At 36.0% G+C, this 15298-nt stretch overlaps 1 protein-coding gene across 4 annotated transcripts in view; it reads right to left on the bottom strand.

Moving 5' to 3' along the window:
- The window catches only part of ZNF451 (zinc finger protein 451), a 114692-nt gene that overhangs the window by 77194 nt on the left and 22200 nt on the right, over positions 1 to 15298 (bottom strand). For all 4 annotated transcript variants that reach the window (XM_051997187.1, XM_051997189.1, XM_051997190.1 and 1 more), the window contains exon 3: positions 1691 to 1771. In XM_051997187.1, the coding sequence (XP_051853147.1) occupies positions 1691 to 1771 (81 nt within the window). The remainder of the gene's footprint in view (positions 1 to 1690; positions 1772 to 15298) is intronic.

Below are 15298 nucleotides of genomic sequence, written 5' to 3'. Positions count from 1 at the left end.
TTTAGCTGTGGCTATTTCTATCCATTTCTGAATTTCTTAGTTGATTGATTTTCTAACACGTGACACTCAATGAAAAAGGGAAAGACTAATGGAATTTCTTACAACAGTTCTTGTGGTAGAAGCAGCTTTGTTTAATAGGAGTGAGAACTACTACATCTGAAGAAAATTCCTGAGTATTTACTGGAAGAGGATGGTACTCCATATTTAAGCATTCTTTACCAGAGTTACTGGTCCAGAAAAATCAAAGAAAAAGTACCTGTACTATTACATTAAATTTCAATTAGAGATGCATGCCCTATGAGTGAACAAGATACATTAACTTGAAAAAGAATTATTAATACTAAAAAATGAAATTCCCCTGGCAAAGAGATTATAGAAGCTTGGTCCATTATTATTCAGTCCCCCACACCTGGTCTTTACTAGTAACCAGGGGCCCTAACTCTTAAAAAGAAAGGACGGAGGAACAAAGAGATGCTATGGTACATATGTTTGTGCCTATACCACACATCACAGTTTTTTGTTTGCCAAGTACAGATCAAAATGGACAATTTCCTGGCTCACCACTAGCTTGGTCCCATTCTGGGAACAGGTGAGACAGAAAAGCCACTGGCATCCAAGAAAAAAACAATAGCAACTTTGCTAAGATTAGAGAAAATGGCAACAGAAGTTTAAGTGGAGAAGAACCTACCTATCTCATAACTATTTAGGGCCACTACTGTTTTTTTTTTTTCCTGCACTCCACCTCCTTAAAAAAAGATGGAGAGGATATGGTCAGCTGTTCAGTCCTATGGAAGAAATCAGAGCAGAGAGATTTCTACCACTGTAGGATACACATTTAGTTGGTGCATCTTTCCAGTGACAACATGAGGTAGATAGTACAACCAGTAAAGATTCATTCTATTTTATGGATGAGGAAACAGGTTCAGAGAGGCGAAATATCTTATTCAGGTCACATATTTCTCTGCTCAATCCACACAAAAAAGAAAGAGGGACAAAATTGGTTTGAAGAATTGGGCTAAGATGTAGATTGACTCCCTAGCTCATGGAAATCTAACTGGCAAGGTCACCATTTTGTTCTTATAAGTACGTTTCCCCATAGTGGGAGTTGAGTGACATAATTAAATAGTCATAATTAATACTTACATCTGGGAGGGGGAAGTTATGGGGTTGCTATGTAGTTAAATTGTTAAGAAAATGCATAACAATTTATGGAACCCCACTTCCTAAAGAATATTTATGTCCTTTTCCTCTTTATCATAGCAATATGTCCCCAAAAATAATTTCTGATGCTCTAGGATTGGAGGCCTCAATCTTACAAAGTATCTGATGAAAACAATGAGGAAAGAAGAATAGGAATCAAAAGGCTTGAACCAGTCTTCCATTTTCCCCTTTATTTATATCAACTTCAAGACCTTCTGGAAGGACTTACCTTAATCAATTTGAAGTCTTCTGATATCCGTACTGGAAGAGGCAGAGGAAAACTAACTCTAGAGAAGATTCTGGGTGTGCTCCTCTCTCATAGCCCACCTGAGTGAACTACTCTGGCAAATCTCTGAAGGTCTCTATCACCAAATCCTCCAAAGCAGAGTGAGTATTAACTAGTTTAATGACTGGATTTGCCTTATTCTTGGAAAATGCCATTTTAAATGAAGAAATGGAAAATATCATAAATAAAAAGCAATGTACTTACATTAATATGAGAAGTACTAGGTTCTTCATCATCACTACTAACCAGATCAATATATTCAAGAACAGGTCTCAATGGTCCTTCCTGAAAAAGAGACAGAGAGACAGAAACAGAGAAATAGAGAGATTGACAGAGATAGAGATAAGGAAGAAAGGAAAGAAAAAAAGAAAACTTACAAATCAGTTAACAGTTCCTTAAATCAGAACTTCTGACATTAATTAAAGGCTTTTTTGGCTGAAAGGAGCAAGGGGCCAAGATTAAGAGGAAAAACCCACAAGTGCCATGCAAGTCACCGGTAAGAGTTCATGCACAAAAAGATACCATAAAACTCAAGGAGAATAAGTAGAATCTTTACAAATAAACTGAAGCCACGTTGATATCATTCAAAGAGAAGAAACTGCTACATACCAAATTGCTATGTGGATATATTTTTTCATCAAGCATGAAAAGTTGTATTGCATTAGAGATCTGTCCTTGATGCTACCATTCTCAATCATTCAGGATCTAAACCTTAAGAATCATCTTTGCCACAAAATTTCTATAATGGGGAAGGCCACTGGACTATATAGTCACTGAAGTTTTTGCAGTTCTTAATCTATGAATCTCTATCTTTGCCATGCAATCTCCCCTTCCCCACTTTCATCCCTCCCCTCCAGTTTATGGCACTTTTGTTTTTCTTTACACAATGAGATGCTAGGCATGACAATTTTCAACTCTTATTTTTTTGTGACAAAGCAACTGGGGTTAAATAACTTGCTCAGGGTCACTCAACTAAGAAATTAGGTGTCTGAGACCCAATTTGAGGGCACAGATAGGTGATGCAGTAAATAGAGCACCAGCCCTGAAGTCAGAAGGACCTAAGTTCAAACCTGATCTCAGACACTTAACACTTCCTAGGTGTGTGACCCTGGGCAAGTCACTTGACCCAACTGCTTAGCCAAAAAAAAAAAAAAAAAAAAAAAAAAAAAAATTAACTCAGATCTTCCTGACTCAAAGGTCAGTGCTCTACACACTGCACCATCTAGCTGCCCCAACAATTCTCAACTCTTAAAATGACTTACCAAGGTTGATTAATTAGCTTCGTAAATAATACTGTGAGAAAACTGTGGATAAAAAAAAGAAACTGATGCTTAAGGTTTGGGGTCAACACAATCTCCATTGTTGAAGGGAGACATTACTCTAAAGAAGACTGCCTTCCTTGTTACCATCAGCCACAACTGCTTCAGAAAGCAGAAAGATAAATAGAAGAATCCTAGGAATGAAAGCACCCCCAGACCTCCAGTCCTCATAGCCAACATCTGAGGAAGAAACTTCTTTGGCAAAAGAGCCTGCCATGCCAATTGCTCTTTAAGTCACGCTCACAGGGAAGGCAAGCTAGCCTAGCTGAAGTAGGAAGGTATCCTGAGGAAAAGACAAGAGACAAGGTGAAGTAGGCAAATCAGACTACTACTTCCCATTTAGACCATGATAAGTGAGACAGTCCAGGACTCCTGCAGTCACAGGTACTGAAGACTCAAAAAAGAAATTTCTTTATATGACCAAAATCATTGGCACAGCTAAATGATTCAACATCAGAAAATGAAAGGATTTTACCAGTGTAAATGGTATTAATAAAGAAGAGGCAATACCATCTGTTTTTACCAAATGTACCCTAAAAACCACTGGCTCTTTCCATCTGACTTATAATTGAAATCTTGCACATATTCTCTCTTCCATTAGAATATGCAAGTGCATAGATAGCTCTTAATAACTGCTTCATTCATTCATTACAATACAATGTAAGTAGAATGGTAGAAAGTCATTAGTAATAATTCATTCATGTCTCTTTCCCTTGAGAGATTCTGAAATTGTAAACTTTTTAGACAGATACTAGAAATCTAGCCTTTTAACATCTCAAAAAGGGATGCTCCTAATTAAGGACCATTGAATTAAATTTCTTAAGTTCACAAGTGTCAAGTCAACAAGAGAACCACTCTTTACAAGGGCTTTCTCCAAAGAGAAGTTAACTTATTCTACCCTCCATTGTCCTGCATCCATTCCAATCTTTCCCTCTCCTATCTACTCTACACACCAATGAAAAATTCTTTAATCATGTCATTACTCTACTTGAAAACCTATGACTTTTTGAGCAAAACTGGCTCCACAGTATCCAATTTTATTTTTGACTACCCATGGTACTCTCTGTTCTGGTCACAATAATGTTTTCACTGTACTATATTTGTCATTTTTATTCCTGTTCTGTGGTATTGTTTCATGAACAGCACCTTCTTTTCCAACTATCAAAATTCGAATCACTTCAGAACCAACATTGAGTACTATTACCCTCTTACTCCAAGAATTTCCAGATACCACATGTGCAAAAATATTTGTAGCAGTCCTTTTGTAATGGCAAGGAACTGGAAACTGAGAGGATGCCCATCAGCTGGGAAATGGCTGAATAAGTTACAGTATATGAATGCAATGGACTATCATTGTTCTATAAGAAATGATGAAAACAAAGATTTCAGAAAAGTCTAGAAAGATTTAAAAGAACTGATACTAAATGAAGTAAGAAGAATCAAGAGAACACTGTACACAGCCACAAGAAAATTATGTGATAAACAATTGTGATTAATTTGGCTCATTTCAACAATGAAGTGATTTAAGGATATTCCAACAGACTTGTGATAGAAAGAGCCAACCACATCCAAATAGAGAACTATGGAGATTGAGTGTGGATAAAAGCATAATATTTGTTATTCTTAGTTTGCTGGGGTTTTTTCTTTCTTTTTTTTTAATGTTTTGATCTGATTTTTCTCACGTATCATGACAATGTGGAAATATGTTTAGAAGAATTGTACATATAGCAAGATAATTGTATAAATATATATGCATGTATTGGATTTAATATATATTTTTAACACATTTAACATATATTTGATTATTTGCTAGCTAGGGGACGGGGTAGAGGCAAGGGAGGGAAAATTTGGAACATAAGGTTTTGGAAAGGTCAATGTTGAAAAATTATCCATGCATATGTTTTGAAAATAAAAAGCTTTAATAAAAAAAGTATCTTTGCAAGAGTAAAAAAAAAGAAAAAGAATTACACATACTTAGCCTACATTGTATTACCTGATGTTTAGGGAAAGGGAGAGAGAGAGGGAGAAACATTTGGAACATAAAGTTTTGCGAGGATTTAAGTTGAAAACTCTTTGCATATATTTTGAAAAATAAAAAAATATTATTAATAAATAAATAAATGGGGGGGGGGGGAGAGAGGAATTTCCAAGTACATTGTTCAACCTTTTCTCTGAATTCCTATAGCTATGGCTGTACAATTTGAATAACAAAATACTTTGCTTCACAGTGTCTTTTATTCATTCAAAGTTTCTGAGGTCTTTGAAAATCAGATAAAAAACCTTGCATTCGATTTGGTAGGTAATACGGAGGCATTCTAGGGTTTTGAACAGAAGAAACAACATGAGCATTTATTAAGTTCCTACTATGTGCCAGTAATGTGCTAACTTCGGAGACAGAAAGAGTCTACTACCAAGCAGTACTACCCTCAAGGAGTCTACTACATTCAATTGAGAGGAAAATACATTTACACAAATAAGTAAATACAAAATATTTACAAAGTAAATTTGGGAGAGCAATCAGTCTCTTCAGTTGAGCCTAGAAACAAACATGTAAGCAAGTAAGTGGCTTTAAAAGCCAAACCAGAGGCTTATTTTATTCCAGAAGTAATAAACAGAGAACCAGTTATTGAGTTCAATTTATATTTAAATTTAAGAATATCTATTTAGCAGCTAACTGTGAAACAAAGTAGGATACTATATTTCAATAGTTTAAGCAAGTGCAGGGGACCTAAATTGGGGCAGAGACTGGATAAGTGAAAGAAAGGAATGGAAGTAAGAGAGAGTATTCAGAGATATATAGAAATGCCAAAGATTTAGCAAGTGATAAAATTTAAGGATCTAAATAAGAAAGTAAGTAGATTTTAAACCTAGGTTTCTAGAAAATGATATTAATTCTTCTTTAGATTGTGCTTCCAGCCTTAAACACTTAACACTTACTACTCTGTGACCCTGGCCAACTCACTTAATTCAGTGGCCTCTCAAAAACAAACAAAAAAACCCAAACCAAAAACCTAGATTGTGCTTTAAGATTTGCAAAGCACTAAGCTCTTTTGTCACAAATTCTGCAATGCAGGTGCTATTATAGTCATTTCATTTGTTATAACTGGGTAAAGGAGGTGGTATTATTCTCTTTTAAAGATTAAAAAAACAAACAAACTGAGGCTCAACAGATTAGACTGACTTGCCTAAATTAACATCAGAGAGATCTGAATTCATTTCCTTCTCAAGTGCAGGACTATATCCACTATATCATTCAAAGGAAATTGTCTTCAACAGAAACAAAAAGGGGAAAGAGGGAATAATGAATTTTGTTTCAGATATGTTAACTTCAAATCAATCATTAGAAATATACCACGATACTGTTTGAGGATGTATTCTGATGGAAGTGGATCTCTTTGATAAAGAGAGCCTTAATTGATCAAAGATGGACAGAAGCAGCTACACCCAGAGAAAGAACACTGGGAAATGAATATAAACTGCTTGCATTTTTGTTTTTCTTCCCAGGTTATTTATACCTTCTGAATTCAATTCTCCCTGTGCAACAAGAAAACTGTTCGGTTCTGCACATATATATTGTATCTAGGATATACTATAACCCATTCAACATGTAAAGGACTGCTTGCCATCTGAGGAAAGGGGTGGAGGGAGGGAGGGGAAAAATCGGAACAGAAGTGAATGCAAGGGATAATGCTGTAAAAAATTACCCTGGCATGCATTCTATCAATAAAAAGTTATTAAAAAAAAAAAAAAGAAAGAAATATACGATTGACAGGCTAAGGCAAGAGAGGCTATAAGAAATAATGAGCAGGATGCTTTCAAAAAACCTGGAAAGCCTTACATGAACTGATGCAAAGTGAAGTGAGAAGAAGCAGAAAAAAGTCGTACACATTAACAATAATATACAATGATCAACTGTGAATGATAGCTATTTTCAGCAATATAAAGATACAAGACAATTCTGAAGAACCTATCATGAAAAGTGTCATCCCACCTTTGAAGAAAGAAGCAATGGAATCTGAACGTTATTTTTCTTGTGGTCTTTTTTGTCTGTTCTCTTTCATAGCATGACTAATATAAAATGTTTTGTATGACTACACAAATATAACCTTTATCAAATTGCTTGTCTTCTCAATGAGGGGGGAAGTAACATGGAAGATAATTCAGAACTCACAATTGTATAAAAAAAAAAGTCTCTCCCAACATGATTCATGATGTTGGTGGAACTGTGAATGGATCCAACCATTCTGGAAAGCAGTTTGGAACTACGCTCAGAAAGTTATCAAACTGTACATATCCTTTGTTCCAGCAGTGTTACTACTGGGCTTATATCTCAAAGGGAGGGAATGAGACCCACATGTGCAAAAAATGTTTGTGGCAGCCCTTTTTGTAGTGGCAAGAAACCGGAAACTGAGTGGATGTCCATCAACTGGAGAATTGCTGAATAAGTTACAGTACATGAATATTATGGAATATTATTGTTCTGTAAGAAATGACCAGGATGATTTCAGAAAGGCCTGGAGAGACTTACATGAACTGATGGTAAGTGAAATGAGCAGAACCAGGAGATCAATATACACGGCAACAACAAGACTATACAATGATCAATTCTGATGGACGTGACAAAAACATGAAATTGAAAAGTTTTTTGTAGGGGGGAAAAGTAATGAAACTAAGATAAAAAAGTAAATGACCAATTGAGAGTTAAAAAAAATCTTTGCATTAAATAAGAGATTGATACACAAGATACACAGGCAACTATTAGAAAAATGTAAGTCCAGAAGTCATTTTCCATTTAAATGGCCAAAGGAGATGGACAAATGGTCTCAAAAGAATTGCAAATTATTAACTATTATTTAAAAAAAAAAACTGATCCAAATCACTAATTCAAAAAATGCAAATCAAAACAATCCTAAGGTTACTCCTTACACAAAGAAAATTGACGAAGATGACAAAAGATGAGAATAGTCGACTTCCGGTTAAGATGGCGGAGAGGAGGCTCACAGCTGCATAAGCTCCACGCTTTCTCTCACTATCCATTTCATTACAAGCCTCTGAATCAATGCTTGACTGAAAAAAACCCACAAATAGTTACCAAGAGAAGCCATCCTTGAGATCCGCCAAGAAAGGTCTGTCTTTACTGGAGGGCTGGGGCGGTTTTAGATCGGGCGCAGGCGGCGGGCAGTGGCAGTGAGGGCACAGGAGCAGACTGGAGAGGGGGTGGAGAGTGATCGTAGCCGTCTCTGCGGGGAGAGCTTCGCTACAGGTTTGGATACTTTCCTCCAGCAGCAAGTCAACAGCCCAGCAGAGAAGCTAAAAACACCGGGGCTGAAGAATACAACCCCAAACAGCTGGAGTCTCTCAGGACCTGGCCGCCCCCCCCTTCCCCCCCTCAGTGACTCAGCACGCTTTGGGATCTCAGAGCGCAGGCGCAGCACAGTCCTGCTAGTGCCTCACTGCTGCCCCCTGCAGTCTGTAGAGGAAGCTCGATAACACACCCAGCCCCCCCCCCAAAGAAAGACTCCAGTTTTTTCTGTTTTTCTTTGGTAATTTATCTCTGATTAATAGACAGAATGAGCAAGAAGCTGAAGAGGACTTTAACCCTTGACAGCTTCTATACAGATAGAGAGCAGACTCTAAATCCTGAGGAGACTAAAAACAGGCAGTCCCCAGGTGAATCCCCAAAGGAGGAGATCGTCTGTTCCTCAGCACAGATGAACCTCATAGAAGTGATTAAAAAAGGCTCTCACAAGGGAGCTAGAAGAAAAATGGGAAAAGCAGAGTGAGGCTTGGGAAAAGGAGAGGGAGGCTTGGCAAAAGAGCCTGGAGAAAGTTAAAGAGAGAGTGGATAAAGAAGTAAAATCCTTGAAAAATAGGATTAGTGAACTGGAAACAGAAAACAGCTCTCTAAAAAACAAAATTGGCGAAATGGAAAAAAATTCCACAGAACAAAAGAACTCAATTGGACAATTAGAAAAAGATTTTAAAAAAGTGAGTGAAGAGAATACTTCACTGAAAATCAGAATTGAACAAGTGGAATCGAATGACTCGAGGAGACAAGAAGAATCAGTCAAGCAAATCCAAAAAAATCAAACAATGGAGAAAAATGTGAAATACCTTCTGGGGAAGACAACAGACCTGGAAAACAGATCCAGGAGAGACAATCTGAGTATCATTGGACTCCCAGAAAAACATGATGAAAAAAAGAGCCTGGACACTGTCTTCCAGGAAATTATCAAAGAGAACTGCCCAGAAGTCATAGGAACATAGGAAAAAATAAACATTGAAAGGATTCATCGATCACCCACTGAAAGGGATCCTAAAATCAAAACACCAAGGAATATAGTGGCCAAATGCCAGAACCCTCAGATGAAAGAAAAAATATTGCAAGCGGCTAGAAAAACCCAATTCAAGTATCAAGGAGCCACAATAAGGATCACCCAGGATCTGGCAGCATCCACATTAAAAGATCGAAGGGCCTGGAATATGATATTCCGAAAGGCTAAGGAACTTGGTATGCAACCAAAAATAACTTACCCAGCGAGAATGAGCATCTTTTTCCAGGGAAGAAGATGGACATTCAACGAAGTAAGCGAATTTCATCTATTTCTGATGAAAAAACCAGAACTTAACAAAAAGTTTGATCTACAAATATAGAACTCAAGAGAAATCTAAAAAGGTAAAGATTAATCTTGGGAACTATATTTTGACTATATAGATGTATAAAGAATACATGTATACCTTGTTCTAGAAATTGATGTGGAAAGGACATTGTACCAGAAAAAGGGTAAAGTGGGGGTAGTACATCTCATGAAGAGGCATAGGAAACCTATTATATCTGAGAGAAAGAATGGAGGGGGATAAATATAGTGGGTATCTTACTGCCTTCAGAATTGGCTTTAAGTGAAAAATCTTAAGACATATTCAATCTATGGCGAAACTTCTCCCATCTCATTGAAAAGTGAGAAGGGAAAAGTGGAAAGGGAAGGAATAAGCTAAGCGGAAGGGAATACGGGAACTGGGAGGGAAAGGGGTAAGATAGGGGGAGGAACTCTAAGGCGGGGGGAGGGACACTAAAAAGGGAGGGCTGTGAGAAGCAAGGGGTGCTCACAAGCTTAATACTTGGAAGGGGGGGAAAGGGGAAAGAAGGGAGGAAAGCATAAACCGGGGTTAACAAGATGGCAAGTAAAACAGAATTGGTCATTCTAACCATAAACGTGAACGGGGAAAACTCCCCCATAAAGAGGAAGCGGTTAGCAGAATGGATTAAAAGCCAGAATCCTACAATATGTTGTTTACAGGAAACACACCTGAAGCAGGGAGATACATGCAGGTTAAAGGTAAAAGGTTGGAGCAAAATCTACTATGCTTCAGGTGAAGTCAAAAAAGCAGGGGTAGCCATCCTGATCTCAGATCAAGCTAAAGCAAAAATTGACCTAATTAAAAGAGATAAGGAAGGACACTATATCTTGCTAAAGGGTAGCATGGATAATGAAGCACTATCTATATTAAACATATATGCACCAAGTGGAGTAGCATCTAAATTCTTAAAAGAGAAACTAAGAGAGCTGCAAGAAGAAATAGACAGTAAAACTATAATAGTGGGAGATCTTAACCTTGCACTCTCAGAATTAGATAAATCAAACCACAAAATAAATAAGAAAGAAGTCAAAGAGGTAAATAGAATACTAGAAAAGTTAGATATGATAGATCTCTGGAGAAAATGTAATGGAGACAGAAAGGAATACACTTTCTTTTCAGCAGTTCATGGAACCTATACAAAAATTGACCATATATTAGGACATAAAAACCTCAAACTCAAATGTAGTAAGGCAGAAATAGTAAATGCATCCTTTTCAGACCACGATGCAATGAAAATTACATTCAACAAAAAAGCAGGGGGAAGTAGACCAAAAAATAATTGGAAACTAAATAATCTCATACTAAAGAATGATTGGGTGAAACAGCAAATCATAGACATAATTAATAACTTCACCCAAGAAAACGATAATAATGAGACATCATACCAAAATGTATGGGATGCAGCCAAAGCGGTAATAAGGGGAAATTTCATATCTCTAGAGGCCTATTTGTATAAAATAGAGAAAGAGAAGGTCAATGAATTGGGTTTGCAATTAAAAATGCTAGAAAAGGAACAAATTAAAAACCCCCAGTCAAACACTAAACTTGAAATTCTAAAAGTAAAAGGTGAGATCAATAAAATTGAAAGTAAAAAAACTATTGAATTGATTAATAAAACTAAGAGTTGGTTCTATGAAAAAACCAACAAAATAGACAAACCCTTAGTAAATCTGATTAAAAAAAGGAAAGAGGAAAATCAAATTGTTAGTCTTAAAAATGAAAAGGGAGAACTCACCACTAACGAAGAGGAAATTAGAGCAATAATTAGGAGTTACTTTGCCCAACTTTATGCCAATAAATTCAACAACTTAAATGAAATAGAAAAATACCTCCAAAAATACAGCTTGCCCAAACTAACAGAGGAAGAAGTAAATATCCTAAACAGTCCCATCTCAGAAAAAGAAATAGAACAAACTATCAATCAACTCCCTAAGAAAAAATCCCCAGGACCAGATGGATTTACATGTGAATTCTACCAAACATTTAAAGAACAATTAACTCCAATGTTATATAAACTATTTGAAAAAATAGGGATTGAAGGAGTCCTACCAAACTCCTTTTATGACACAGATATGGTACTGATACCTAAACCAGGTAGGCTGAAAACAGAGAAAGAAAATTATAGACCAATCTCCCTAATGAATATTGATGCTAAAATCTTAAATAAAATATTAGCAAAAAGATTACAGAAAATTGTCACCAGGATAATACACTATGACCAAGTAGGATTTATACCAGGAATGCAGGGCTGGTTCAATATTAGGAAAACTATTAGCATAATTGACTATATCAATAACCAAACAAACAAAAACCACATGATCATCTCAATAGATGCAGAAAAAGCATTTGATAAAATCCAACATCCATTCCTAATAAAAACACTTGAGAGCATAGGAATAAATGGACTTTTCCTTAAAATAGTCAGGAGCATATATTTAAAACCATCAGTAAGCATCATATGCAATGGGGAAAAACTGGAACCTTTCCCAGTAAGATCTGGAGTGAAGCAAGGTTGCCCACTATCACCATTATTATTTAATATCGTATTAGAAACACTAGCCTCGGCAATAAGAGTCGAGAAAGATATAAAAGGAATTAGAGTAGGCAATGAGGAAACCAAACTATCACTCTTTGCAGATGATATGATGGTATACCTAGAGAACCCCAGAGATTCTACCAAAAAGCTTTTGGAAATAATTCATAATTTTAGCAAAGTAGCTGGCTACAAAATAAATCCCCATAAATCCTCAGCATTTTTATACATCACCAACAAAACCCAACAGCAAGAGATACAAAGAGAAATTCCATTCAGAATAACTGTTGATACCATAAAATATTTGGGAATCTATCTACCAAAGGAAAGTCAGGAATTATATGAGCAAAATTATAAAAAACTCTCCACACAAATAAAGTCAGACTTAAATAATTGGAAAAATATTAAGTGCTCTTGGATCGGCCGAGCGAACATAATAAAGATGACAATACTCCCTAAACTAATCTATTTATTTAGTGCTATACCAATCAGACTTCCAAGAAAATATTTTATTGATCTAGAAAAAATAACAACAAAATTCATATGGAACAATAAAAAGTCGAGAATCTCAAGGGAATTAATGAAAAAAAAATCAAATGAAGGTGGCCTAGCTGTACCTGATCTAAAATTATATTATAAAGCAGCAGTCACCAAAACCATTTGGTATTGGCTAAGAAATAGATTAGTGGATCAGTGGAAAAGGCTAGGCTCACAAGACAGAATAGTCAATTATAGCAATCTAGTGTTTGACAAACCCAAAGCCCCTAACTTCTGGGAAAAGAATTCATTATTTGATAAAAACTGCTGGGATAATTGGAAATTAGTATGTCAGAAATTAGGCATGGACCCACACTTAACACCATATACCAAGATAAGATCAAAATGGGTCTATGACCTAGGCATAAAGAACGAGATTATAAATAAATTAGAGGAACATAGAATAGTTTATCTCTCAGACTTGTGGAGGAGAAAGAAATTTGTGACCAAAGATGAACTAGAAACCATTACTGATCACAGAATAGAAAATTTCGATTACATCAAATTAAAAAGCCTTTGTACAAATAAAACTAATGCAAACAAGATTAGAAGGGAAGCAACAAACTGGGAAAACATTTTCACAGTTAAAGGTTCTGATAAAGGCCTCATTTCCAAAATATATAGAGAACTAACTCAAATTTATAAGAAATCAAGCCATTCTCCAATTGATAAATGGTCAAAGGATATGAACAGACAATTTTCAGAGGATGAGATTGAAACTATTACCACTCATATGAAAGAGTGTTCCAAATCATTATTGATCAGAGAAATGCAAATTAAGACAACTCTGAGATACCACTACACACCTGTCAGATTGGCTAAGATGACAGGAAAAAATAATGATGAATGTTGGAGGGGATGCGGGAAAACTGGGACACTAATGCATTGTTGGTGGAGTTGTGAACGAATCCAACCATTCTGGAGAGCAATCTGGAATTATGCCCAAAAAATTATCAAATTGTGCATACCCTTTGATCCAGCAGTGTTTCTATTGGGCTTATATCCCAAAGAAATACTAAAGAAGGGAAAGGGACCTGTATGTGCCAAAATGTTTGTAGCAGCCCTGTTTGTAGTGGCTAGAAACTGGAAAATGAATGGATGCCCATCAATTGGAGAATGGCTGGGTAAATTGTGGTATATGAATGTTATGGAATATTATTGTTCTGTAAGAAATGACCAGCAGGATGAATACAGAGAGGACTGGCGAGACTTACATGAACTGATGCTGAGTGAAATGAGCAGAACCAGGAGATCATTATACACTTCGACAACGATATTGTATGAGGACATATTTTGATGGAAGTGGATTTCTTTGACAAAGAGACCTGAGTTTCAATTGATAAATGACGGACAAAAGCAGCTACACCCAAAGAAAGAACACTGGGAAACGAATGTAAACTATCTGCATTTTTGTTTTTCTTCCCGGATTATTTATACCTTCTGAATCCAATTCTCCCTACGCAACAAGAGAACTGTTCGGTTCTGCAAACATATATTGTATCTAGGATATACTGCAACATATCCAACATATAAAGGACTGCTTGCCATCTAGGGGAGGGGGTGGAGGGAGGGAGGGGGAAAAAAATCGGAACAGAAACGAGTGTCAATATAATGTAATTATTAAATAAAAAATTAATAAAAAATAATAAAAAAAATAAAATAAAATTTAAAAAAAAAAAAGATGAGAATAGTCAACATTGGAGAAATTATAAGACACAGGTACACTAAATGATTTCTGGCAAAGCTGTGAACTGGTCCAATGATTACAGAATGCAACTGGCAATGAAACTGGCATATCCCCAAAGGCTCAATGAGAAAGAAAAAGTAATATATACACCAAAATATCCACAGCAATACTTTTGTGGTAGCTCACTTCTTTGCTAAAATAGATGCTTATTAATGAGGGAATCCCTAAACAAATTGTGGTACATGTAAAAACCAATTAACATAATTTATAAGAAACAGTGAAGAATGCAAACAATATACACAATGACTGTAACAATGTACTTGATGAAACAACTGAAATTGAAGGCTATAAAATTACCACTGGCGAATTTGTGTCCCCCTCCAAAAAAAAAAAAAACACCTAAGGGTCTCTGGTGTTCTTTTGACCATGGTTGCGGAATACTGCATGTTAGACCTTACATATATGTAAAAGTTTTACTGAATTTTTCTCTCTTCCTCTATTTTATTCTTTGGTATATAAGAGAGTGGGGAGAGGATAGTGACAGATTAGAAAATAAAGGTGATATAAAAATTAAAAGACAGCAATAAAAACTTATTAACAATATAATTGATAACCTAGGAAAGGAAGGGACAAGGAGAAAGGACAACTGCAGAAGCAAACTGTCAAAATAGTTTAAAAAGACAGAAATATAGCGATTCTCTTTGGACCAACTTTTCAGACAATGGAACAGAGAAAAGAAAATAGGAGATTATTTCAAAGGGTTTTGAGTATAAGAATGGAGTGGGGGAAGGGAGTTCACAATTCTCAATAAAGCATGAGAAAGAGATTAAGGCTTTTACTGGAGAGAAGAAAAAGAGGGAAAAAAAAGTTGGAATAGTCACTTTAGAGAATACTAAAGGAAAGTCAATTTGGGAAGAAAATTTACTTTCCAATAGTGAGGACCCACATGAAATTAGATAGTACTGATCCAATCAGCACAACTTAATGACTTTTATCAGCACATAATTAAGAGCAGTGAAGATAAATGTTGAGGTTAAATATTTAGGCTGGTGTTTAGTAAGTCACCATGTGTTAACAAGACTAGGGGAAAGGGGAAT

The sequence above is a fragment of the Antechinus flavipes genome, chromosome 4 (assembly GCF_016432865.1).
Source record: "Antechinus flavipes isolate AdamAnt ecotype Samford, QLD, Australia chromosome 4, AdamAnt_v2, whole genome shotgun sequence".
NCBI lineage: Eukaryota > Metazoa > Chordata > Mammalia > Dasyuromorphia > Dasyuridae > Antechinus > Antechinus flavipes.
The sequence above is the reverse complement of the archived record's forward strand: the minus strand, read 5'-3'. Positions and strand labels throughout refer to the sequence as shown.